Source organism: Acanthopagrus latus, chromosome 18, assembly GCF_904848185.1.
Source record: "Acanthopagrus latus isolate v.2019 chromosome 18, fAcaLat1.1, whole genome shotgun sequence".
Lineage (NCBI taxonomy): Eukaryota > Metazoa > Chordata > Actinopteri > Spariformes > Sparidae > Acanthopagrus > Acanthopagrus latus.
In genome coordinates, this window is record NC_051056.1 from 20,312,497 (window position 1) to 20,339,055 (window position 26,559).

The 26,559-nt window shown below is 43.7% G+C and overlaps 5 protein-coding genes across 11 annotated transcripts in view; all 5 read left to right on the top strand.

Annotated features, from left to right (window-relative positions):
- LOC119007758 (protocadherin alpha-C2-like) overlaps window positions 1-26,559 on the top strand; it is a 40,556-nt gene that overhangs the window by 8,628 nt on the left and 5,369 nt on the right. For 2 of the 5 annotated variants that reach the window (XM_037077649.1, XM_037077646.1), the window contains exon 1: window positions 2,918-5,499. The exons of 1 other annotated variant lie outside the window; for it this stretch is intronic. In XM_037077649.1, the coding sequence (XP_036933544.1) occupies window positions 3,091-5,499 (2,409 nt within the window). In that variant the 5' untranslated portion in view covers window positions 2,918-3,090. Of the gene's footprint in view, window positions 1-2,917; window positions 5,500-23,914; window positions 26,485-26,559 lie in introns of those variants that run through there. 2 more of the 5 variants (XM_037077648.1, XM_037077644.1) reach the window with 1 other exon arrangement.
- LOC119007759 (protocadherin alpha-C2-like) lies at window positions 37-2,647 on the top strand. Its single transcript, XM_037077650.1, has one exon. The coding sequence runs from the start codon at window positions 212-214 to the stop codon at window positions 2,630-2,632; it is 2,421 nt and encodes an 806-aa protein (XP_036933545.1). The 5' UTR covers window positions 37-211; the 3' UTR covers window positions 2,633-2,647.
- LOC119007757 (protocadherin alpha-C2-like) lies at window positions 5,834-8,775 on the top strand. Of its 2 annotated transcripts, none has more exons than XM_037077642.1 (2): window positions 5,834-8,377; window positions 8,708-8,758. In XM_037077642.1, the coding sequence occupies exons 1-2, from the start codon at window positions 5,969-5,971 to the stop codon at window positions 8,741-8,743; spliced, it is 2,445 nt and encodes an 814-aa protein (XP_036933537.1). In that variant the 5' UTR covers window positions 5,834-5,968; the 3' UTR covers window positions 8,744-8,758. The 2 variants fall into 2 exon arrangements, with proteins under 2 accessions (XP_036933537.1, XP_036933538.1); XM_037077643.1 differs by having other exon boundaries at window positions 5,836-8,377; window positions 8,752-8,775.
- LOC119007755 (protocadherin alpha-C2-like) lies at window positions 8,959-18,580 on the top strand. 2 transcript variants are annotated; one of them, XM_037077641.1, is made up of 2 exons: window positions 8,959-11,382; window positions 18,497-18,580. In XM_037077641.1, the coding sequence occupies exons 1-2, from the start codon at window positions 8,977-8,979 to the stop codon at window positions 18,563-18,565; spliced, it is 2,475 nt and encodes an 824-aa protein (XP_036933536.1). In that variant the 5' UTR covers window positions 8,959-8,976; the 3' UTR covers window positions 18,566-18,580. The 2 variants fall into 2 exon arrangements, with proteins under 2 accessions (XP_036933536.1, XP_036933535.1); XM_037077640.1 differs by lacking the exon at window positions 18,497-18,580 and adding an exon at window positions 14,728-14,811.
- Window positions 15,961-22,366, top strand: LOC119007754 (protocadherin beta-16-like). Its single transcript, XM_037077639.1, has 2 exons — window positions 15,961-18,496; window positions 22,280-22,366. Exons 1-2 carry the CDS (start codon window positions 16,088-16,090, stop codon window positions 22,349-22,351), a joined length of 2,481 nt encoding a protein of 826 aa, XP_036933534.1. The 5' UTR covers window positions 15,961-16,087; the 3' UTR covers window positions 22,352-22,366.

Here is a 26,559-nt window from a genome sequence, read left to right on the forward strand (position 1 = left end):
AATTTTGTCATTCAGGCAGTTTGAAGAAACGGGACAGCTCCGTGGTGCTGAAACGCCACGGCGAAAACGCGATCTTTCTTTTTGTGAGCAAATACATCACCTGGATTAAAACCATAATAATATGACTTAGACCAGGGCCGGAAATATAAACTTGGATATATTTGGAAACGTGCGTTATATTGGCTGAACTGCAGTGAAGCCACACACAACAATGGAGTCTGTTGTAACAATGCGTAATCGTAAAAGGTACGTGCTGCTCGTTTTTCTCCTTTCTTTCGTTCGTAACATTTTGTCTTCAGTGACTCATTATTCAATACCAGAGGAGATGAAAGAAGGATCGGTTGTGGCAAATCTTGCTACAGATCTCAACCTGGACGTTAAAACACTGAATCAGAGGAAGATGCGTCTGGATATCATCGCAAATAAGAAATATCTGGACGTGAACAAAGAGACTGGGGAACTGTATATTGTGGAGAAGATTGACAGGGAAAATATTTGCCCGACAAAGTCGTCAGCGTCTTGTTACCTCAGGCTGGAGGTGATACTTGAAAACCCATTAAGAATTTTTAATATAGAAGTAGAAATCTTGGATATGAACGACAACGCCCCACAATTTCGACGAGACGCCATTCATTTAGATATTTCTGAAGCGACACCTAAAGGAGAAAGATTCTCTTTGAGTAATGCAGTTGATCCTGATGTTGGAAGCAACTCAGTGAAAACATACCATCTGAGTGAAAGTGAACATTTTAATATTGAAGTTCAGACCGGAAGAGAGGGATCGAAATTTGCCGATTTGATCTTAACCAAAGCTTTAGATCGAGAGCAGCAAGCTGTTCATAATTTAATACTCACAGCTGTAGATGGAGGCACACCTGCTCGATCAGGCACTGCAAGTGTTATTGTTCATGTTTTGGACACTAATGATAATGCTCCTACATTTGACAAAGTGAATTATACCATAAACGTGATGGAGAATTCTCCCATTGGAAGTCTCGTTGTTCATCTCAATGCTACAGATTTAGATGAGGGGTCAAATTCTGACATAACATACTCATACAGTTTATATACGTCAGAGAAAACACAAGAAACATTTCATCTGAATCCTTCCACTGGTGAAATCACTGTTAAAGGAATGTTAAATTATGAAGATTTCAAAATCTATGATATGGAAGTGATAGCCACTGATAAAGGAGCCAATAGTTTGTCAGGACAATGTACAATAAAGATTATTGTGGAAGACATGAACGACAACCATCCAGAAATATCTATTAAATCATTTCAGAGTCCAGTCAATGAGAACATAGAATTAGACACAGTGATAGCTGTAGTTAGTGTCAGTGATAAAGACTCAGGAGACAATGGAGTGGTGGATCTTCATATTCCAGATAACATGCCTTTCAAACTGAGGGAGTCCTCTGATAACTATTATGAATTAGTGGTGTCAGAGCCGTTAGACCGTGAGAAGGTCCCAGAGTATGACGTCACGTTCACCGTCACAGACAGAGGTTCTCCTCCTTTATCTGACAATGAGACTATGACGTTAGAGCTGCTGGATGTTAATGACAATGTTCCACAGTTCCCTCAGTCGTTTTATACTATACGTGTGATGGAGAATAACGCACCTGGGGCCCTGCTCAGCTCACTCACTGCGTTTGACCCTGACCTCCATGAAAACCAGTATCTGGTTTATTTCATCCTGGAGAAGGAGATAGCCAACACCTCCATGTCCATGCTGTTCTCCATCAATCCAGAGAACGGGAATCTTTACGCCCTGAAAACTTTTGACTATGAGATCGAGAAGGAGTTTCTTTTCCACATCGAGGCCAGAGACTCTGGCTCTCCTCCTCTCAGCAGCAACGTCACCGTCCACATCATCATCGTGGACCAGAACGACAACGCTCCGGTCATTGTGTCTCCGTGGCGCGCACACGGCTCTGTGGTGGAGGAAAAGATCCCCAGATCCACCGATAAAGGCTCCCTGGTTGCCAAGGTGATAGCCTTGGACACCGACTCGGTGCACAACTCTCGGATTACCTACCAGTTTCTACAGGTGACTGACGCCACCTTGTTCAGTCTGGACCAATACAACGGAGAGATCCGGACTATGAGGATGTTCAGTTACAGAGATCCGCGCCACCAGAGACTGGTTGTTATCGCCAAGGACAACGGGCAGCCTGCTCTCTCTGCTACAGTCACCATCAAGCTGTCCACCGTGGAGACTGCCGTGAAGGCCTACTCTGACCTGACTGAGGTGCCTCTAGAATACGACATCTTCTCAGACCTCAACCTGTATTTGGTCATCGGTCTGGGCTCGGTGTCTTTTCTGCTGCTCATCACCATATTGGTCACCATTGTGCTCAAGTGTCAGAAACCAAAGGCCAGCAAAGCGGCTCCTCCCTGCAGGAACAGTGTGCTCAGTGAGAGGAACTCCACCATCGCAGACTCCACTCTGGTGTCCAACGATGCCTACTGGTACAGTCTGTTTCTAGCAGAGACCAGGAAAGGGAAGCTGGTGGTCAGACAGCCTGTGCCAAAGGGCTCCAGATACATCGTGTCCAGTTTACCGAGAGGCACAGGGCTGACAGACACTAGTGACTCAGCTGCTTCTACTCTGCAGGTAAGAGTGTAGATTGCATTTGGTTTAATTTCGACATTTTCTAAAGGGAAGAGACATTTTATATTGTATTGTAGAAATTGTGATATTACGAATATTAAATTAATGTGATGATTCTATTCTGCAACATCCGCACAAATCAATCTTTTAAAATCCACTTAACAAAGTGCAGTTTCATGTCATGTCAAAGATAGAGCGTTCCAAAATGCAAAAGGTGGCGCTGCTCCGTAATTAAAAACAGACTATGGCCGCCATGACAGTGAATTTTGTCATTCAGGCAGTTTGAAGAAACGGGACAGCTCCGTGGTGCTGAAACGCCACGGCGAAAACGCGATCGCTCTTTTTGTGAGCAAATACATCACCTGGATTAAAACCATAATAATATGACTTAGACCAGGGCCGGAAATATAAACTTGGATATATTTGGAAACGTGCGTTATATTGGCTGAACTGCAGTGAAGCCACACACAACAATGGGGTCTGTTGTAACAATGCGTAATCGTAAAAGGTACGTGCTGCTCGTTTTTCTCCTTTCTTTCGTTCGTAACATTTTGTCTTCAGTGACTCATTATTCAATACCAGAGGAGATGAAAGAAGGATCGGTTGTGGCAAATCTTGCTACAGATCTCAGCCTGGACGTTAAAACACTGAATCAGAGGAAGATGCGTCTGGATATCATCGCAAATAAGAAATATCTGGACGTGAACAAAGAGACTGGGGAACTGTATATTGTGGAGAAGATTGACAGGGAAAATATTTGCCCGACAAAGTCGTCAGCGTCTTGTTACCTCAGGCTGGAGGTGATACTTGAAAACCCATTAAGAATTTTTAATATAGAAGTAGAAATCTTGGATATGAACGACAACGCCCCACAATTTCGACGAGACGCCATTCATTTAGATATTTCTGAAGCGACACCTAAAGGAGAGAGATTCTCTTTGAGTAATGCAGTTGATCCTGATGTTGGAAGCAACTCAGTGAAAACATACCATCTGAGTGAAAGTGAACATTTTAATATTGAAGTTCAGACCGGAAGAGAGGGATCGAAATTTGCCGATTTGATCTTAACCAAAGCTTTAGATCGAGAGCAGCAAGCTGTTCATAATTTAATACTCACAGCTGTAGATGGAGGCACACCTGCTCGATCAGGCACTGCAAGTGTTATTGTTCATGTTTTGGACACTAATGATAATGCTCCTACATTTGACAAAGTGAATTATAACATAAACGTGATGGAGAATTCTCCCATTGGAAGTCTCGTTGTTCATCTCAATGCTACAGATTTAGATGAGGGGTCAAATTCTGACATAACATACTCATACAGTTTATATACGTCAGAGAAAACACAAGAAACATTTCATCTGAATCCTTCCACTGGTGAAATCACTGTTAAAGGAATGTTAAATTATGAAGATTTCAAAATCTATGATATGGAAGTGATAGCCACTGATAAAGGAGCCAATAGTTTGTCAGGACAATGTACAATAAAGATTATTGTGGAAGACATGAACGACAACCACCCAGAAATATCTATTAAATCATTTCAGAGTCCAGTCAATGAGAACATAGAATTAGACACAGTGATAGCTGTAGTTAGCGTCAGTGATAAAGACTCAGGAGACAATGGAGTGGTGGATCTTCATATTCCACATAATATGCCTTTCAAACTGAGGGAGTCCTCTGATAACTATTATGAATTAGTGGTGTCAGAGCCGTTAGACCGTGAGAAGGTCCCAGAGTATGACGTCACGTTCACCGTCACAGACAGAGGTTCTCCTCCTTTATCTGACAATGAGACTATGACGTTAGAGCTGCTGGATGTTAATGACAATGTTCCACAGTTCCCTCAGTCGTTTTATACTATACGTGTGATGGAGAATAACGCACCTGGGGCCCTGCTCAGCTCACTCACTGCGTTTGACCCTGACCTCCATGAAAACCAGTATCTGGTTTATTTCATCCTGGAGAAGGAGATAGCCAACACCTCCATGTCCATGCTGTTCTCCATCAATCCAGAGAACGGGAATCTTTACGCACTGAAAACTTTTGACTATGAGATCGAGAAGGAGTTTCTTTTCCACATCGAGGCCAGAGACTCTGGCTCTCCTCCTCTCAGCAGTAACGTCACCGTCCACATCATCATCGTGGACCAGAACGACAACGCTCCGGTCATTGTGTCTCCGTGGCGCGCACACGGCTCTGTGGTGGAGGAAAAGATCCCCAGATCCACCGATAAAGGCTCCCTGGTTGCCAAGGTGATAGCCTTAGACACCGACTCGGTGCACAACTCTCGGATTACCTACCAGTTTCTACAGGTGACTGACGCCACCTTGTTCAGTCTGGACCAATACAACGGAGAGATCCGCACTATGAGGATGTTCAGTTACAGAGATCCGCGCCACCAGAGACTGGTTGTTATCGCCAAGGACAACGGGCAGCCTGCTCTCTCTGCTACAGTCACCATCAAGCTGTCCACAGTGGAGACTGCCGTGAAGGCCTACTCTGACCTGACTGAGGTGCCTCTAGAATACGACATCTTCTCAGACCTCAACCTGTATTTGGTCATCGGTCTGGGCTCAGTGTCTTTTCTCCTGCTCATCACCATATTGGTCACCATCGTGCTCAAGTGTCAGAAACCCAAGGCCAGCAAAGCGGCTCCTCCCTGCAGGAACAGTGTACTCAGTGAGAGGAACTCCACCATCGCAGACTCCACTCTGGTGTCCAACGATGCCTACTGGTACAGTCTGTTTCTAGCAGAGACCAGGAAAGGGAAGCTGGTGGTCAGACAGCCTGTGCCAAAGGGCTCCAGATACATCGTGTCCAGTTTACCGAGAGGCACAGGGCTGACAGACACTAGTGACTCAGCAGCGTCTACTCTGCAGGTAAGAGCGTAGTTTGCATTTGGTTTCAATTCGACATTTTCTAAAGTGAAGTGGCATTTTATATTGCAATGTAGAAATTGTGAGAATACAAAAACTAAATTTCTGTGATGATTCTATTCTGCAACATCCGTACAAATCAATCTTTTAAAATCCACTAAAGAAACTGCAGTTAGTTCGGACGTCAAACACAGTGTTTCAAAATGCAAAAGGTGGCGCTGTTCCCTCATTAAAAACAGACAAAGGCCGCCATGACAGTGAATTTTGTCATTCGGGCAGTTTGAAGAAACGGGACAGCTCCGTGGTGCTGAAACGCCACGACGAAAAACGCGATCGCTCTTTTTGTGCGCAAATATGTCACCTGGATTAAAACCATAATAATATGCGATAGACCAGGACCGGAAATACAAACTTGGATATATTTGGAAACGTCCGTTATATTGGCTGAACTGCAGTGAAGCCACACACACCAATGGGGTCCGTTGTCACAATGCGTTCTTGTCACAGGTACGTGCTGCTCGTATTTTTCCTTTCTTTCATTCCTAACATATCGTCTTCAGTGACTCATTATTCAATACCAGAGGAGATGAAAGAAGGTTCAGTTGTGGCAAATCTTGCTACAGATCTCAATCTGGATGTCAAAACACTGAATCAGAGGAAGATGCGTCTGGACATCATTGCAAATAAGAAATATCTGGACGTGAATAAAGAGACTGGGGAGCTGTATATTGTGGAGAAGATCGACAGAGAATACCTGTGCACATCGAAGTCGTCTACGTCTTGTTATCTTAAACTGGAAGCAATACTGGAAAATCCACTTCGAATTTTTAACATAGAAGTAGAAATTCTGGATATGAACGACAACGCCCCACAATTTCGAAGAGACGCCATTCATTTAGATATTTCTGAAGCGACACCTAAAGGAGAGAGATTCTCTTTGAGTAATGCAGTTGATCCTGATGTTGGAAGCAACTCAGTGAAAACATACCATCTGAGTGAAAGTGAACATTTTAATATTGAAGTTCAGACCGGAAGAGATGGGTCGAAATTTGCTGAGTTAATTTTAACAAAGACTTTAGATCGAGAGCAGCAAGCTGTTCATAATTTAATACTCACAGCTGTAGATGGAGGCACACCTGCTCGATCAGGTACGGTCAGCATTATTGTTCATGTTCTGGACACTAATGATAATGCTCCGACATTTGACAGAGCTACTTACAACATAAAGATGATAGAAAATTCTCCCATTGGAAGTCTCGTTGTTCATCTCAATGCTACAGATTTAGATGAGGGGTCAAATTCTGACATAACATACTCATACAGTTTATATACGTCAGAGAAAACACAAGAAACATTTCATCTGAATCCTTCCACTGGTGAAATCACTGTTAAAGGAATGTTAAATTATGAAGATTTCAAAATCTATGATATGGAAGTGATAGCCACTGATAAAGGAGCCAATAGTTTGTCAGGACAATGTACAATAAAGATTATTGTGGAAGACATGAACGACAACCACCCAGAAATATCTATTAAATCATTTCAGAGTCCAGTCAATGAGAACATAGAATTAGACACAGTGATAGCTGTAGTTAGTGTCAGTGATAAAGACTCAGGAGACAATGGAGTGGTGGATCTTCATATTCCAGATAATATGCCTTTCAAACTGAGGGAGTCCTCTGATAACTATTATGAATTAGTGGTGTCAGAGCCGTTAGACCGTGAGAAGGTCCCAGAGTATGACGTCACGTTCACCGTCACAGACAGAGGTTCTCCTCCTTTATCTGACAATGAGACTATGACGTTAGAGCTGCTGGATGTTAATGACAATGTTCCACAGTTCCCTCAGTCGTTTTATACTATACGTGTGATGGAGAATAACGCACCTGGGGCCCTGCTCAGCTCACTCACTGCGTTTGACCCTGACCTCCATGAAAACCAGTATCTGGTTTATTTCATCCTGGAGAAGGAGATAGCCAACACCTCCATGTCCATGCTGTTCTCCATCAATCCAGAGAACGGGAATCTTTACGCACTGAAAACTTTTGACTATGAGATCGAGAAGGAGTTTCTTTTCCACATCGAGGCCAGAGACTCTGGCTCTCCTCCTCTCAGCAGTAACGTCACCGTCCACATCATCATCGTGGACCAGAACGACAACGCTCCGGTCATTGTGTCTCCGTGGCGCGCACACGGCTCTGTGGTGGAGGAAAAGATCCCCAGATCCACCGATAAAGGCTCTCTGGTTGCCAAGGTGATAGCATTGGACACCGACTCGGTGCACAACTCTCGGATTACCTACCAGTTTCTACAGGTGACTGACGCCACCTTGTTCAGTCTGGACCAATACAACGGAGAGATCCGGACTATGAGGATGTTCAGTTACAGAGATCCGCGCCACCAGAGACTGGTTGTTATCGCCAAGGACAACGGGCAGCCTGCTCTCTCTGCTACAGTCACCATCAAGCTGTCCACAGTGGAGACTGCCGTGAAGGCCTACTCTGACCTGACTGAGGTGCCTCTAGAATACGACATCTTCTCGGACCTCAACCTGTATTTGGTCATCGGTCTGGGCTCGGTGTCTTTTCTGCTGCTCATCACCATATTGGTCACCATCGTGCTCAAGTGTCAGAAACCCAAGGCCAGCAAAGCGGCTCCTCCCTGCAGGAACAGTGTGCTCAGTGAGAGGAACTCCACCATCGCAGACTCCACTCTGGTGTCCAACGATGCCTACTGGTACAGTCTGTTTCTAGCAGAGACCAGGAAAGGGAAGCTGGTGGTCAGACAGCCTGTGCCAAAGGGCTCCAGATACATCGTGTCCAGTTTACCGAGAGGCACAGGGCTGACAGACACTAGTGACTCAGCTGCTTCTACTCTGCAGGTAAATGAATTAGTTTCATCAAAAAAGTTTAAAATGTTTTACTTAACCAAAATCCCTCTCAGAAACTGTCATTTTTCTTGTTTTCCCGGGTCCAGTAGTTGTGAAAGTGACATGTTAAAAAAATAAGAAACATGAACAAGGATTTGGTATTAAGCCGACTAAAAAAATATGTTTTCCAATTATACAATCCAAATAAAAGAAATCTTTGAACAGAATCTAGTGTACAGTTCAACATTTTAAACATCACTTTGATTAATTTCAAATCAATCCGACGTTGTAATACACTCCATGCAAATATAATCATGCTTAAACGCGTTTTCTGCATTTTAGTGTCGCTGTTCTCCAGTAAAATATCCCTATCGGTGACTTCATAGGCGCCATGACAGTGTTTCATCCAGAGACAGACCAGACGGCAACAAAAGCAGGGTGGACAGCTCCCGGTGCTGAGCAGGCTCTAATGGATTCATTTCGCGTGTATTTTTCTTAATCCCACATCCTTTTATGATTAGCGTCATCAGAGTATATAACCTTTGCCCTTTTTTCTCTGCTTCATCTGAACTGACTCACAGAAAAGGGAACGTTTTATTAGCGGGGTAACAATGCACATGCTTAACACTGGGAAATCTTGGAGGAGGTATGTGGCTGCGCTGTTGTTTATTTTTACATTTGTGGACACGGTTGTTGCTGTTACCCATTATTCTGTACCCGAAGAATTAGAGGAAGGGTCGGTGGTGGCCAATTTAGCTTCCGATCTAGGTTTAGACGTGAAGACTCTGAGTCGGCGCAAGATGCGGTTAGACATCATATCCAGCAAAAGATATCTGGATGTGAACAAAGACACAGGGGAGCTTTACATCGTTGAGAGGATCGACAGAGAGTTCCTCTGTGCCATAAAGACACCGACATGTTTCCTGAAAATGGAGGCTATTGTGGAAAACCCGCAAAGAATATTTTACATCGAAATTGAAATAACGGATATTAATGATAACGCTCCTCACTTTCGACGAGACACCATAAACTTGGACATTATGGAATCAACCCCAGCTGGCGAGAGATTCTCTGTTAATAACGCAGTGGACCCAGATTTAGGATCGAACTCCGTTAAAACATATCTTCTGAGCGAAAATGAGCACTTTGAGATAGAAATTCAAACCGGAAGGGACGGATCCAAATTTGCTGATTTAATATTAAAGCAGGGTTTGGACCGAGAAAAGCAAGCAGTGCACAGTTTAGTACTGACTGCTGTGGATGGCGGAGTCCCCACTCGCACGGGAACGGCCAGTATCATTGTCCGTGTGCTAGATACTAATGACAACGCCCCAACCTTCGTCAAAGATAATTATGACGTTAATATTATGGAAAATTCTCCTGTAGGAAGCCTTGTTCTGAAGCTGAATGCTTCAGATTTAGACGAGGGGACAAATGCACAGATTGAATATACATATAGCCTGTACACATCCGAAAAGACACAAGGGACATTTAACCTGAATCCGTCCACTGGCGAAATAACAGTGAAGGGAATGCTAAATTATGAAGATATTCGGAACTATGAGATGGAAATTATAGCTACGGATAAAGCGGTCAAAAGTCTTTCAGGACAGTGCAAAGTAAAGATTTCTGTGACAGATATGAATGATAACCATCCAGAAATATCAATTAAATCATTTCAGAGTCCAGTCAAAGAAAATGTGCCATTAGACACAGTGATAGCTGTAGTTAGTGTCAGTGATAAAGACTCAGGAGACAATGGAGTGGTGGATCTTCATATTCCACATAATATGCCTTTCAAACTGAGGGAGTCCTCTGATAACTATTATGAATTAGTGGTGTCAGAGCCGTTAGACCGTGAGAAGGTCCCAGAGTATGACGTCACGTTCACCGTCACAGACAGAGGTTCTCCTCCTTTATCTGACAATGAGACTATGACGTTAGAGCTGCTGGATGTTAATGACAATGTTCCACAGTTCCCTCAGTCGTTTTATACTATACGTGTGATGGAGAATAACGCACCTGGGGCCCTGCTCAGCTCACTCACTGCGTTTGACCCTGACCTCCATGAAAACCAGTATCTGGTTTATTTCATCCTGGAGAAGGAGATAGCCAACACCTCCATGTCCATGCTGTTCTCCATCAATCCAGAGAACGGGAATCTTTACGCACTGAAAACTTTTGACTATGAGATCGAGAAGGAGTTTCTTTTCCACATCGAGGCCAGAGACTCTGGCTCTCCTCCTCTCAGCAGTAACGTCACCGTCCACATCATCATCGTGGACCAGAACGACAACGCTCCGGTCATTGTGTCTCCGTGGCGCGCACACGGCTCTGTGGTGGAGGAAAAGATCCCCAGATCCACCGATAAAGGCTCTCTGGTTGCCAAGGTGATAGCATTGGACACCGACTCGGTGCACAACTCTCGGATTACCTACCAGTTTCTACAGGTGACTGACGCCACCTTGTTCAGTCTGGACCAATACAACGGAGAGATCCGGACTATGAGGATGTTCAGTTACAGAGATCCGCGCCACCAGAGACTGGTTGTTATCGCCAAGGACAACGGGCAGCCTGCTCTCTCTGCTACAGTCACCATCAAGCTGTCCACAGTGGAGACTGCCGTGAAGGCCTACTCTGACCTGACTGAGGTGCCTCTAGAATACGACATCTTCTCGGACCTCAACCTGTATTTGGTCATCGGTCTGGGCTCGGTGTCTTTTCTGCTGCTCATCACCATATTGGTCACCATCGTGCTCAAGTGTCAGAAACCCAAGGCCAGCAAAGCGGCTCCTCCCTGCAGGAACAGTGTGCTCAGTGAGAGGAACTCCACCATCGCAGACTCCACTCTGGTGTCCAACGATGCCTACTGGTACAGTCTGTTTCTAGCAGAGACCAGGAAAGGGAAGCTGGTGGTCAGACAGCCTGTGCCAAAGGGCTCCAGATACATCGTGTCCAGTTTACCGAGAGGCACAGGGCTGACAGACACTAGTGACTCAGCTGCTTCTACTCTGCAGGTATGGGAAAACATCTTTTTAGCCTATGTGACACAAAGATGTACATCCTGAATATTGAAGTCCATGCTTTGATAACAATAGTATGGCTTTGTCATGTCAGCAGGTTTGAATTTGTCTCCTTTCTTCATTTTTTATGTATTCACAAAGACAAACTAAAAAAGGAGCCAGCCATCATAACTTAAAGTGTCAACGTTAACATTAACACTGTGGTAGATAAATTACCTTAAAGTCTTTGGCAACTAGTTTCCAGTAAAACTAAGTAACTAAGTACATTTACTTGAGTACCTTCTTTAAGTACAAATTTGAGGCACTAACACACACTAGCGTCTGGGCAGCTTTGACTAGGCAGGTATTGGAAAACCTTATCTAAACATGTCCTCTACTGATATGCACTCAATGAATCTGACAAAATTGAGTTCAATGGATATTTGACCCTCTACTCAACGAGTATGAATAAATGTAAGGTTCATATCATTACGTCACCTCGTTTAAATTCTGATCACCAGTGTGTTGATCCGGGCTTTAACCGTGCTGTTACTTTATCATCTTGTTCAGCACGTATGTGTACAGACAAATTTAATCGCACAAATCATATTTCGTAAAAAATTGTATTCATCACTTTAATTGGAAATCAAATGATAATTTACAAATATGATCATTTCAGCCTAAAATGTTCGATTAAAGCTGGTGGCAGCCACATAGGACACAAAGCGTCGCTCTTTACCACCAAGAAATACGTCTTAGTGACGCAACCGTGACCAGACAGCGGTTGAAAGAACAGATCAGCCATTTCTGAACAGCTCCCTTTTCAAGAAACCCGAGGTTGTAATATTATCACTCGTTTGAGGATTTTCATACGGTGGCGCTGCTTTGGAACTGAATTGTTGCATCTGCAAACTGGTAGAGCTTCATATTTCCGACGACCACAAACGCATGATGATGGATTTTAAATCCCGTTACCGATTTTGGAGAAGGTATGTCTCGCTGTTTCCGTTGTTATGTGTAGCCTTCTCTACTACATCTGCTGTTACACACTACTCAATTCCCGAAGAGATGGAGCAGGGATCAGTGGTCGCTAATCTCGCGTCGGATTTGGGTCTGGATGCAAAAACCCTGAACCGCCGTAAAATAAGACTGGACGTCATCACTACTAAGAGGTACCTTGAGATTAACAAAGAAACGGGAGAGCTATTCGTTGCTGAGAAGATTGACAGGGAATATATATGCAACAACAAGAATCCATCGTGTTTTCTTAAAATGGATGTCACAATTGAAAATCCGATTCGGCTATTCAACATTGAAGTTGAGATAATGGACATTAATGACAATGCGCCAAAATTCCACAGAGATACCATGCATTTAGACATATCCGAATCCACCTCCCCAGGAGAGCGTTTTTCACTAACAAATGCAGTAGATCCAGATGTGGGGTCAAACTCTGTTAAAACATATCATCTTAGTGAAAGTGAACATTTCTCTATTGAAATTCAAACAGGGAGAGACGGGTCAAAGTTTGCGGATTTGATCCTGAAAAAAGCTTTAGACAGAGAGAAGCAGGCTGTTCATAATCTGATACTGACTGCAGTGGACGGTGGAGTCCCCACGCGCACAGGTACAGCCAGTATAATTGTTCGCGTGCTCGATGTGAATGACAACGCCCCTTCATTTGACAAAGACAAATACGTCATAGAAGTGATGGAAAACTCTCCAATAGGCAGTCTAGTGATCAAACTGAATGCTACTGATTTAGATGAAGGCTCGAACTCTGATATTGTTTATTCATATAGTTTGTATACATCAGAGAGAACGCAGCAGATGTTCAACTTGAACTCAGGAAACGGTGAAATCAGAGTGAGAGAAATGATCAATTATGAAGATTTTAAGATTTATGAGATGGAAGTTATTGCCAGCGACAAGGGGCCGAACTCTTTATCTGGACAGTGTAGACTGACAATACAGGTGACAGACATGAATGATAATCATCCAGAAATATCCATCAAATCATTTCAGAGTCCAGTCAAAGAAAATGTGCCATTAGACACAGTGATAGCTGTAGTTAGTGTCAGTGATAAAGACTCAGGAGACAATGGAGTGGTGGATCTTCATATTCCAGATAATATGCCTTTCAAACTGAGGGAGTCCTCTGATAACTATTATGAATTAGTGGTGTCAGAGCCGTTAGACCGTGAGAAGGTCCCAGAGTATGACGTCACGTTCACCGTCACAGACAGAGGTTCTCCTCCTTTATCTGACAATGAGACTATGACGTTAGAGCTGCTGGATGTTAATGACAATGTTCCACAGTTCCCTCAGTCGTTTTATACTATACGTGTGATGGAGAATAACGCACCTGGGGCCCTGCTCAGCTCACTCACTGCGTTTGACCCTGACCTCCATGAAAACCAGTATCTGGTTTATTTCATCCTGGAGAAGGAGATAGCCAACACCTCCATGTCCATGCTGTTCTCCATCAATCCAGAGAACGGGAATCTTTACGCACTGAAAACTTTTGACTATGAGATCGAGAAGGAGTTTCTTTTCCACATCGAGGCCAGAGACTCTGGCTCTCCTCCTCTCAGCAGTAACGTCACCGTCCACATCATCATCGTGGACCAGAATGACAACGCTCCGGTCATTGTGTCTCCGTGGCGCGCACATGGCTCTGTGGTGGAGGAAAAGATCCCCAGATCCACCGATAAAGGCTCCCTGGTTGCCAAGGTGATAGCCTTGGACACCGACTCGGTGCACAACTCTCGGATTACCTACCAGTTTCTACAGGTGACTGACGCCACCTTGTTCAGTCTGGACCAATACAACGGAGAGATCCGGACTATGAGGATGTTCAGTTACAGAGATCCGCGCCACCAGAGACTGGTTGTTATCGCCAAGGACAACGGGCAGCCTGCTCTCTCTGCTACAGTCACCATCAAGCTGTCCACAGTGGAGACTGCCGTGAAGGCCTACTCTGACCTGACTGAGGTGCCTCTAGAATACGACATCTTCTCGGACCTCAACCTGTATTTGGTCATCGGTCTGGGCTTGGTGTCTTTTCTGCTGCTCATCACCATATTGGTCACCATCGTGCTCAAGTGTCAGAAACCAAAGGCCAGCAAAGCGGCTCCTCCCTGCAGGAACAGTGTGCTCAGTGAGAGGAACTCCACCATCGCAGACTCCACTCTGGTGTCCAACGATGCCTACTGGTACAGTCTGTTTCTAGCAGAGACCAGGAAAGGGAAGCTGGTGGTCAGACAGCCTGTGCCAAAGGGCTCCAGATACATCGTGTCCAGTTTACCGAGAGGCACAGGGCTGACAGACACTAGTGACTCAGCTGCTTCTACTCTGCAGGTGAGACGCTTTTGCTGCTCCAACCCCACTGTCGTCTGTAATACAATATGCGAGCTTTTCAATTTGTAAATGGTTACTTTTTATATGGCCATATAGGACTTCGGAATTTGCAGTTGTCTTCTGAAAAATCTCTCCTCCTGAAGGGCTGCAACTCTTGACAAATCACTGAGACACGCTCACACTTATTTCCTCTCATTTATTGAAAGTTTGATTTTGTCTTACCTTCAAGACACTGTGGGCATGAGGAAATGTCATTTAGATATGAGATACACACAGATAACCTCCGGGAATTACCATTAAATACAGCAACATATAAACGTGTAAATCATAATATTCTATAGCAGTTATTGATTTTTCAACATTGCAACACTTTGTTCCAGTGCTTATATTATTGTATTTCCATAGGTATCCGAGTTGTTAAAACTGACATTGATATATGTTTTATAAATGAGTACATAACAAATATCCCGTCTCCATACTGGTAGTAAAGAAGGATGAAATTTAAACTTTCACGAGGTTTATACATGCTTAAAACATGTAATAATTCAGTGGCTATTTACAATCTGTTCTCTTTTCATGAATCGGTTTTTCTCGCAAAAGTCATTGAGGTAGGGCTTATAGTCGAAGTTGCAGAGGTTATGGGGCAAGCGTGTGTACTGCACATGGTGAAACCCGGTAACGAACGAAAAATATAACTGATGACATTCAGGAAATCCATTAAAGTGGACTAACAGCGTGAAAAACTAAATTTAAATTTTCTTTTGCCGTAATGGATTGGTTTTACGCACAGACATCTGTACGTAAAGGTCAAGCGCGCTGGCAAGGGCTGTGGCATCATACATTTGGACCGATGGAATATTGTGTAGCATGTCTGTTATTTATATCTAATAGAATAACATGACACGGAAAAGGTTATGAAAACACTACAACGAAATAAAATCGAGTGGTTCTTGCCCTCACACCCCTCGAATAATCTCGTCTAGAAACCTGGAAAAAAAAATCCACACAGATAATTGATTAAAGGTTTCTTTTAACTAAAATCTAAATTTCACCGCCATATGATCTTTTTGTAACTGAATGTTAACATCCCGATATTCTGAGATGTGCACAGACTCCTAAAAGACGACTCGCGTCGCTGTTCTCCACAAAAACTTACTCACTGATGAAATCATCGTTCTCCTGATATTTCATTGGAGGCTGGGCAGGCAGACATGTTGCACGCAAACCTCTTCTGATTCCAGCATAAAGAAACGTTTCACTGGAAGACCCGCGGTGACTATCATCATTTACTTACGGGACTGTTTATCCTTTCTCTAATACAACATCACCTTCCAAGGACTCAATAACGGATTAATTCGCAATGGCTAATCAACATCGCTATTGTTCCCGGCAAGGGTACGTTTCCGCGTTTCTCTTTCTCTCTGCCATAGTGAACACTGTCTCCGCCGTCACCCTTTATTCCATCCCCGAAGAAATGGAGGAGGGATCGGTTGTTGCTAATTTAGCATCTGATTTGGGATTAGACGTGAAGACTCTGAATAAAAGGAAAATGCGCGTAGACGTTGTAGGCAATAAAAAGTACCTGGACATCAACAAAGACACAGGAGAGCTGATTATTTTGGAAAGGATTGACAGAGAGTTTTTATGCCCACTGAAGACTGCTACATCGTGCTTTCTTAGATTAGATGCTGCAATTGAAAATCCAATACGAATGTTCAACATTGAGGTGGAAATCACGGACATTAATGATAACGCTCCTCATTTTCGACGAGGAACCATGCATTTAGACATCTCTGAATCCACCTCTGTTGGAGAGAGATTCTCTTTGAATAATGCTGCAGATCCAGATGTTGGAACGAATTCTGTGAAAAATTACAATCTAGGTGAGAATGAACACTTCTCTATTGAAATTCAAACAGGACGAGACGGGACGAAGTTTGCAGACTTGATCCTGAAAAAAGCTTTAGACAGAGAGAAGCAGGCTGTTCATAATCTGATACTGACTGCAGTGGACGGTGGAGTCCCCACGCGCACAGGTACAGCCAGTATAATTGTTCGCGTGCTCGATGTGAACGACAACGCCCCTTCATTTGACAAAGACAAATACGTCATAGAAGTGATGGAAAACTCTCCAATAGGCAGTCTAGTGATCAAACTGAATGCTACTGATTTAGATGAAGGCTCGAACTCTGATATTGTTTATTCATATAGTTTGTATACATCAGAGAGAACGCAGCAGATGTTCAACTTGAACCCAGAAAATGGTGAAATCAGAGTGAGAGAGATGATCAATTATGAGGATTTTAAGATTTATGAGATGGAAGTTATTGCCAGCGACAAGGGGCCGAACTCTTTATCTGGACAGTGTAGACTGACAATACAGGTGACAGACATGAATGATAATCATCCAGAAATATCCATCAAATCATTTCAGAGTCCAGTCAAAGAAAATGTGCCATTAGACACAGTGATAGCTGTAGTTAGTGTCAGTGATAAAGACTCAGGAGACAATGGAGTGGTGGATCTTCATATTCCAGATAATATGCCTTTCAAACTGAGGGAGTCCTCTGATAACTATTATGAATTAGTGGTGTCAGAGCCGTTAGACCGTGAGAAGGTCCCAGAGTATGACGTCACGTTCACCGTCACAGACAGAGGTTCTCCTCCTTTATCTGACAATGAGACTATGACGTTAGAGCTGCTGGATGTTAATGACAATGTTCCACAGTTCCCACAGTCATTTTATACTATACGTGTGATGGAGAATAACGCACCTGGGGCCCTGCTCAGCTCACTCACTGCGTTTGACCCTGACCTCCATGAAAACCAGTATCTGGTTTATTTCATCCTGGAGAAGGAGATAGCCAACACCTCCATGTCCATGCTGTTCTCCATCAATCCAGAGAACGGGAATCTTTACGCACTGAAAACTTTTGACTATGAGATCGAGAAGGAGTTTCTTTTCCACATCGAGGCCAGAGACTCTGGCTCTCCTCCTCTCAGCAGTAACGTCACCGTCCACATCATCATCGTGGACCAGAACGACAACGCTCCGGTCATTGTGTCTCCGTGGCGCGCACACGGCTCTGTGGTGGAGGAAAAGATCCCCAGATCCACCGATAAAGGCTCCCTGGTTGCCAAGGTGATAGCCTTAGACACCGACTCGGTGCACAACTCTCGGATTACCTACCAGTTTCTACAGGTGACTGACGCCACCTTGTTCAGTCTGGACCAATACAACGGAGAGATCCGGACTATGAGGATGTTCAGTTACAGAGATCCGCGCCACCAGAGACTGGTTGTTATCGCCAAGGACAACGGACAGCCCGCTCTCTCTGCTACAGTCACCATCAAGCTGTCCACAGTGGAGACTGCCGTGAAGGCCTACTCTGACCTGACTGAGGTGCCTCTAGAATACGACATCTTCTCGGACCTCAACCTGTATTTGGTCATCGGTCTGGGCTCAGTGTCTTTTCTCCTGCTCATCACCATATTGGTCACCATCGTGCTCAAGTGTCAGAAACCCAAGGCCAGCAAAGCGGCTCCTCCCTGCAGGAACAGTGTGCTCAGTGAGAGGAACTCCACCATCGCAGACTCCACTCTGGTGTCCAACGATGCCTACTGGTACAGTCTGTTTCTAGCAGAGACCAGGAAAGGGAAGCTGGTGGTCAGACAGCCTGTGCCAAAGGGCTCCAGATACATCGTGTCCAGTTTACCAAGAGGCACAGGACTGACAGACACTAGTGACTCAGCTGCTTCTACTCTGCAGGTGAGACTCTTTTGCTGCTCCCACCCCGGTGTCGTCTGTAATACAATATGCGAGCTGTTCAATGTATAAATGGTTACTTTTTATATACCAAAATAGGATTTCGGAATTTGCAGTTGTGTTCGAATAAATTTCTCCTCCTTAAGGGCTGCAACTCTTGACAAATCATGTATACACACCCATGCTTATTTCCTCTCGTTTATTGAAAGTTCAAAGTTGTCTTGCCTTTAAGACACTGCAGGTATGGGGAAACCTCATTTAGACAAATGATACACACATATAACCTCCGAGAATGACCATCAAAGACAGCAACATATAAACGTGCGAATCATAATACTGTATAGCAGCTATTGACTTTTCAACATTGCAACACCTTTTTTTCCAGTGTCTATATTATTGTATTTGCATAGGTATCTGAATTGTTAAAATTGACATGTTTCATAAATGAGTACAAGAAAAAAATATCCCATCTACACAGTGGTAATAATGACATATGAAATTCAAACCTTCACAAGGGTCTTAAATGCTTAAAACATTTGATAATTCAGTGGCTATTTACAATCTGTTCTCTTTTCATGAATCGATTTTCTTGCAAACTCTATTTGGGTACTGCTTATAGTCCAAGTTACAGAGGTTACGGGGCAAGCGTGTGTACTGCACACGGTGAACCCCGGTAACGAACGAAAAATACACAACTGATGAAGTTAATGAAAATAATTGAAGTAGACTAACAGCGTGAAAAACAAAACTTCATCTTTCTCTTGCCATAATGGATTGATTTTACGCACAGAAATCGGTGCGTAAAAGTAAAACGCGCTTGCAAGGGCTGTGGCATCATACATTTGGACTGATGGAATATTGTATAGCACGTCTGTTATTTATATCTAATAACATAACACGAAACGGAATTGCTTATAAAAACAATACAACGGAAAAAAACAACAAATAAAATCTTGCAGTTCTTGTCCTCACGCTCCTCGAATAACCTCGGCCAGAAACCAGGCGAAAAAAACACAACTCATGTAATTGATAACAGTTTTTAAAAAAAAACAACTAAAATCTAAATTTCACCTCCACATGATATTTTTCTAACTTAATGTTAACATCCCCGATATTCTGAGATGTGCACGGGCTCCTAAAAGACTCCTCACGTCGCTGTTCTCCACAAAAACTTACTCAATGATGAAATCATCGTTCTCCTGATATTTCATTGGAGGCTGGGCAGGCAGACATGTTGCAAGCAAACCTCTTCTGATTCCAGCATAAAGAAACGTTTCACTGGAAGACCGGCGGTGACTATCATCATTTACTCACGAGACTGTTTATACTTTGGCTGACACAACATCACCTTCCAAGGACTCAATAACGGATTAATTCGCAATGGCTAATCAACATCGCCACTGTTCCCGCCGAGGGTACGTTTCCGCGTTTCTCTTTCTCTCTGCCTTAGTGGACACGGTTTTCACCGTCACCCATTATTCTATTCCCGAAGAAATGGAGGAGGGATCGGTTGTTGCTAATTTAGCATCTGATTTGGGATTAGACGTGAAGTCTCTGATTAAAAGGAAAATGCGCGTAGAGGCTGCAGGCAATAAAAAATATCTGGACATCAACAAAGACACAGGAGAGCTGTTTATTTTAGAAAGGATTGATAGGGAGTCATGTCCTTCGAAGACAACTACATCATGCTTTCTTAGATTAGACGCGACAATTGAAAATCCAGTGCGAATGTTTAACATTGAGGTGGAAATCACAGATATTAATGATAACGCTCCTCATTTTAGACGAGGAACCATGCATTTAGACATCTCTGAATCCACCTCTGTTGGAGAGAGATTCTCACTGAATAATGCAGCAGATCCAGATGTTGGGACTAATTCTATTAAGGATTACCATCTCAGCTCAAGTGAACACTTCTCCATTGAAATTCAAACAGGGAGAGACGGGACGAAGTTTGCAGACTTGATCCTGAAAAAATCTTTAGACAGAGAGAAGCAGGCTGTTCATAATCTGATACTGACTGCAGTGGACGGTGGAGTCCCCACGCGCACAGGTACAGCCAGTATAATTGTTCGCGTGCTCGATGTGAACGACAACGCCCCTTCATTTGACAAAGACAAATACGTCATAGAAGTGATGGAAAACTCTCCAATAGGCAGTCTAGTGATCAAACTGAATGCTACTGATTTAGATGAAGGCTCGAACTCTGATATTGTTTATTCATATAGTTTGTATACATCAGAGAGAACGCAGCAGATGTTCAACTTGAACCCAGAAAATGGTGAAATCAGAGTGAGAGAAATGATCAATTATGAGGATTTTAAGATTTATGAGATGGAAGTTATTGCCAGCGACAAGGGGCCGAACTCTTTATCTGGACAGTGTAGACTGACAATACAGGTGACAGACATGAATGATAATCATCCAGAAATATCCATCAAATCATTTCAGAGTCCAGTCAAAGAAAATGTGCCATTAGACACAGTGATAGCTGTAGTTAGTGTCAGTGATAAAGACTCAGGAGACAATGGAGTGGTGGATCTTCATATTCCAGATCATATGCCTTTCAAACTGAGGGAGTCCTCTGATAACTATTATGAATTAGTGGTGTCAGAGCCGTTAGACCGTGAGAAGGTCCCAGAGTATGACGTCACGTTCACCGTCACAGACAGAGGTTCTCCTCCTTTATCTGACAATGAGACTATGACGTTAGAGCTGCTGGATGTTAATGACAATGTTCCACAGTTCCCTCAGTCGTTTTATAATATACGTGTGATGGAGAATAACGCACCTGGGGCCCTGCTCAGCTCACTCACTGCGTTTGACCCTGACCTCCATGAAAACCAGTATCTGGTTTATTTCATCCTGGAGAAGGAGATAGCCAACACCTCCATGTCCATGCTGTTCTCCATCAATCCAGAGAACGGGAATCTTTACGCACTGAAAACTTTTGACTATGAGATCGAGAAGGAGTTTCTTTTCCACATTGAGGCCAGAGACTCTGGCTCTCCTCCTCTCAGCAGCAACGTCACCGTCCACATCATCATCGTGGACCAGAACGACAATGCTCCGGTCATTGTGTCTCCGTGGCGCGCACATGGCTCTGTGGTGGAGGAAAAGATCCCCAGATCCACCGATAAAGGCTCCCTGGTTGCCAAGGTGATAGCCTTGGACACCGACTCGGTGCACAACTCTCGGATTACCTACCAGTTTCTACAGGTGACTGACGCCACCTTGTTCAGTCTGGACCAATACAACGGAGAGATCCGGACTATGAGGATGTTCAGTTACAGAGATCCGCGCCACCAGAGACTGGTTGTTATCGCCAAGGACAACGGGCAGCCTGCTCTCTCTGCTACAGTCACCATCAAGCTGTCCACAGTGGAGACTGCCGTGAAGGCCTACTCTGACCTGACTGAGGTGCCTCTAGAATACGACATCTTCTCGGACCTCAACCTGTATTTGGTCATCGGTCTGGGCTCGGTGTCTTTTCTCCTGCTCATCACCATATTGGTCACCATTGTGCTCAAGTGTCAGAAACCCAAGGCCAGCAAAGCGGCTCCTCCCTGCAGGAACAGTGTGCTCAGTGAGAGGAACTCCACCATCGCAGACTCCACTCTGGTGTCCAACGATGCCTACTGGTACAGTCTGTTTCTAGCAGAGACCAGGAAAGGGAAGCTGGTGGTCAGACAGCCTGTGCCAAAGGGCTCCAGATACATCGTGTCCAGTTTACCAAGAGGCACAGGACTGACAGACACTAGTGACTCAGCTGCTTCTACTCTGCAGGTATGGGAATACATCTATTTAGCATATGTGACACAGACGTACACCCTGAATATTCATCAATTCCACTCTTAAGTGACCATAGTAGTAATCGTGGTTCTCTTGTGGTGTTAGCGGTTCAGAAATTGTTCCCTCCTCGTCACTTATTTTTAGTTATTAAGCATAAATAGTTATCAGCTGTCTCACAAGGAAACAGGCATCACAAGTAGAAATGTATCTGTGCACATTAACGCATTAGAGAAGTCTTCTTACACTCACTGGCAGGTCATTTCCAGTGATAGAAAGAAAGAAAGTACATTTACACCAATCCTGTACTAAACACTTTTGTTAGGTACAGTAGTTGTACTATACTCAATTACATCCATTGTATGCGTCTTCATATCCCTACTTCATTGTATATCAGAGGTAAACATTGTTGTTTTTACTGAACTACATCCCTTTACCTACTTTAATTCAAGAGAGAAAACACTGATACATTGTTACAGACTGAAGTCCCCTAATACAGCCACAGGTGTTCTCAGGTCAAATCTGTGCTGAGATTTGCATGAGGTTATCATCCACTTAAAATAATGATAAATGTGTAAATTGTCCCACCACAAAACTAACAATAGAGCTCCTGAACTTCTGAAGTATTTTTTGCTGTCATGTTACTTGACAGGATGATAATGTGGGTGTGCAAACTATGATATTCAAAGCATGTGACAAAAATATGGACACATTTACTCATCTTTCTGGACTTTGAAGACTCCAGAATTAATCATTTGAAAATGGGCTGTGGTACATAGAGACAACTTTTAGTTTTGATACTTTAAGTGTGTTTTGCATAATACTTGTATACCTCTACTCATACATCATTTTGAATGCAGGACCTGTACTTCCACTTGAGTATTTTTAAGTTGTAATATTGGTACCTTCACTTAGGTAAAATATCAGGGTACTTCATCCATCACTGGTAGTTTCTACTTAAAATCTTGAAATAGTTTTATGAACTTCAGTAATTTAATGAATAACCTACTCTTCCCCTGTCATAAATAATTCTTTCTTGTTATATCAGCCTGAATAATTCTGTAAACATTAGTGTTTCTTTTTTTCTTTCTTTCTTTTTTTTTTTTTTAAAGAAAAAAGAAATTAAGGAAGATGTGAGGCATACTGACATCATAAATCAAATTTAACTGCAGTAACAATTATTGATGATGCATTCACGGTCACTTTATTCATCATGTGTGGCACTGTTTCAGTGACATCCGTGCGTGAAACTCGTAGAACAAAAAGGAAATGCGTTGCTCTGATAAATGTTTTATGTCGTTACAATCACCGTATACAGCTGTAACAACAACAAACAAAGATGAAGTTTCTAAAGAAATGCAAATACACAACATCGACTTGAAGTGAAAAGTGTCTGTCATGTATTCAGACTTCCACCTCCCGACCAGGGAATACAAGTCCAGAAAACGCAGCTGAAAACGTCACAAAAAAAAAATGATTTCAGCACAAACTCTTATCAGAATCCACTCTCACCCTGTCTACGTTTAAAACATTTATTTTATTTTTTTGTCTTAAAAAGTTGTAAAGTCTTCTGCAAGAGTACTTTCGTCGCTGCTCTCCATGAAAACACGCCCGCTGATGAGGTCATCGTTTCCTCGGGAGTTCATTGGAGGAGGCACTGCCAGACATTCTGCTACATGAGCGTCACACTTGGGCTGAGCGTGAAGGGCCGTACTTCCGTTTGTTACTTCAACAGGAGGACTGTTTATCCGCGTTTCAGCACATTTCAAGGATTTACATACGGAATCTGAACGATGGCACCTCATATCACTCTGATGCACGTGAGGGGGTACGTTTCCGCGTTTCTCCTTCTCTCTGCCATAGTGACGACGGTCTCCACTGTCACCCATTATTCTGTTCCAGAGGAAATGGAGGAAGGATCTGTTGTTGCTAATTTAGCAGCTGATTTGGGACTAGACGTGAAGACGCTGAATACAAGGAAAATACGCGTAGACGTTGTGGGTAATAAAAAGTATCTCGACATCAACAAAGACACAGGAGAGCTGTTCATTCTGGGAAGGATTGACAGAGAGTTTTTGTGCCCCTTGAAGACAACTACATATTGCTTTCTTAGATTAGATGCGACAATTGGAAATCCAATACGAATGTTTAACATTGAGGTAGAAATCACGGATATTAATGATAACGCGCCTCATTTTCGACGAGGAACCATGCATTTAGACATCTCTGAATCCACCTCTGTTGGAGAGAGATTCTCTTTGAATAATGCAGCAGATCCAGATGTTGGAACGAATTCTGTTAAAGATTACCATCTCAGCTCAAGTGAACATTTCTCCATTGAAATTCAAACAGGGAGAGACGGGACGAAGTTTGCAGACTTGATCCTGAAAAAAGCTTTAGACAGAGAGAAGCAGGCTGTTCATGATCTGATACTGACTGCAGTGGACGGTGGAGTCCCCACGCGCACAGGTACAGCCAGTATAATTGTTCGCGTGCTCGATGTGAACGACAACGCCCCTTCATTTGACAAAGACAAATACGTCATAGAGGTGATGGAAAACTCTCCAATAGGCAGTCTAGTGATCAAACTGAATGCTACTGATTTAGATGAAGGCTCGAACTCTGATATTGTTTATTCATATAGTTTGTATACATCAGAGAGAACGCAGCAGATGTTCAACTTGAACCCAGAAAATGGTGAAATCAGAGTGAGAGAGATGATCAATTATGAGGATTTTAAGATTTATGAGATGGAAGTTATTGCCAGCGACAAGGGGCCGAACTCTTTATATGGACAGTGTAGACTGACAATACAGGTGACAGACATGAATGATAATCATCCAGAAATATCCATCAAATCATTTCAGAGTCCGGTCAAAGAAAATGTGCCATTAGACACAGTGATAGCTGTAGTTAGTGTCAGTGATAAAGACTCAGGAGACAATGGAGTGGTGGATCTTCATATTCCAGATAATATGCCTTTCAAACTGAGGGAGTCCTCTGATAACTATTATGAATTAGTGGTGTCAGAGCCGTTAGACCGTGAGAAGGTCCCAGAGTATGACGTCACGTTCACCGTCACAGACAGAGGTTCTCCTCCTTTATCTGACAATGAGACTATGACGTTAGAGCTGCTGGATGTTAATGACAATGTTCCACAGTTCCCTCAGTCATTTTATACTATACGTGTGATGGAGAATAATGCACCTGGGGCCCTGCTCAGCTCACTCACTGCGTTTGACCCTGACCTCCATGAAAACCAATATCTGGTTTATTTCATCCTGGAGAAGGAGATAGCCAACACCTCCATGTCCATGCTGTTCTCCATCAATCCAGAGAACGGCAATCTTTACGCCCTGAAAACTTTTGACTATGAGATCGAGAAGGAGTTTCTTTTCCACATCGAGGCCAGAGACTCTGGCTCTCCTCCTCTCAGCAGTAACGTCACCGTCCACATCATCATCGTGGACCAGAACGACAACGCTCCGGTCATTGTGTCTCCGTGGCGCGCACACGGCTCTGTGGTGGAGGAAAAGATCCCCAGATCCACCGATAAAGGCTCTCTGGTTGCCAAGGTGATAGCCTTAGACACCGACTCGGTGCACAACTCTCGGATTACCTACCAGTTTCTACAGGTGACTGACGCCACCTTGTTCAGTCTGGACCAATACAACGGAGAGATCCGGACTATGAGGATGTTCAGTTACAGAGATCCGCGCCACCAGAGACTGGTTGTTATCGCCAAGGACAACGGGCAGCCTGCTCTCTCTGCTACAGTCACCATCAAGCTGTCCACAGTGGAGACTGCCGTGAAGGCCTACTCTGACCTGACTGAGGTGCCTCTAGAATACGACATCTTCTCCAACCTCAACCTGTATTTGGTCATCGGTCTGGGCTCCGTGTCTTTTCTGCTGCTCATCACCATATTGGTCACCATTGTGCTCAAGTGTCAGAAACCCAAGGCCAGCAAAGCGGCTCCTCCCTGCAGGAACAGTGTGCTCAGTGAGAGGAACTCCACCATCGCAGACTCCACTCTGGTGTCCAACGATGCCTACTGGTACAGTCTGTTTCTCGCAGAGACCAGGAAAGGGAAGCTGGTGGTCAGACAGCCTGTGCCAAAGGGCTCCAGATACATCGTGTCCAGTTTACCGAGAGGCACAGGGCTGACAGACACTAGTGACTCAGCTGCTTCTACTCTGCAGGTATGGGAAAAACATCTGTTTAGCATACGTGACACAGACGTGCACCCTAAATATTCATCAGTTCCACTCTTAAGT

Excerpts from the sequence above, each read along its gene's own strand:
- LOC119007757 (XM_037077642.1), top strand. The coding sequence starts at position 5,969 with ATGGGGTCCGTTGTCACAATGCGTTCTTGTCACAGGTACGTGCTGCTC. Across the intron at positions 8,378-8,707 it reads CAGCTGCTTCTACTCTGCAG|TGTCGCTGTTCTCCAGTAAA; the intron begins GTAAATGAATTA and ends TCTGCATTTTAG.
- LOC119007755 (XM_037077641.1), top strand. The coding sequence starts at position 8,977 with ATGCACATGCTTAACACTGGGAAATCTTGGAGGAGGTATGTGGCTGCG. Across the intron at positions 11,383-18,496 it reads CAGCTGCTTCTACTCTGCAG|GTGAGACTCTTTTGCTGCTC; the intron begins GTATGGGAAAAC and ends TCTACTCTGCAG.
- LOC119007759 (XM_037077650.1), top strand. The coding sequence starts at position 212 with ATGGAGTCTGTTGTAACAATGCGTAATCGTAAAAGGTACGTGCTGCTC.
- LOC119007754 (XM_037077639.1), top strand. The coding sequence starts at position 16,088 with ATGGCTAATCAACATCGCTATTGTTCCCGGCAAGGGTACGTTTCCGCG. Across the intron at positions 18,497-22,279 it reads CAGCTGCTTCTACTCTGCAG|GTATGGGAATACATCTATTT; the intron begins GTGAGACTCTTT and ends TCTACTCTGCAG.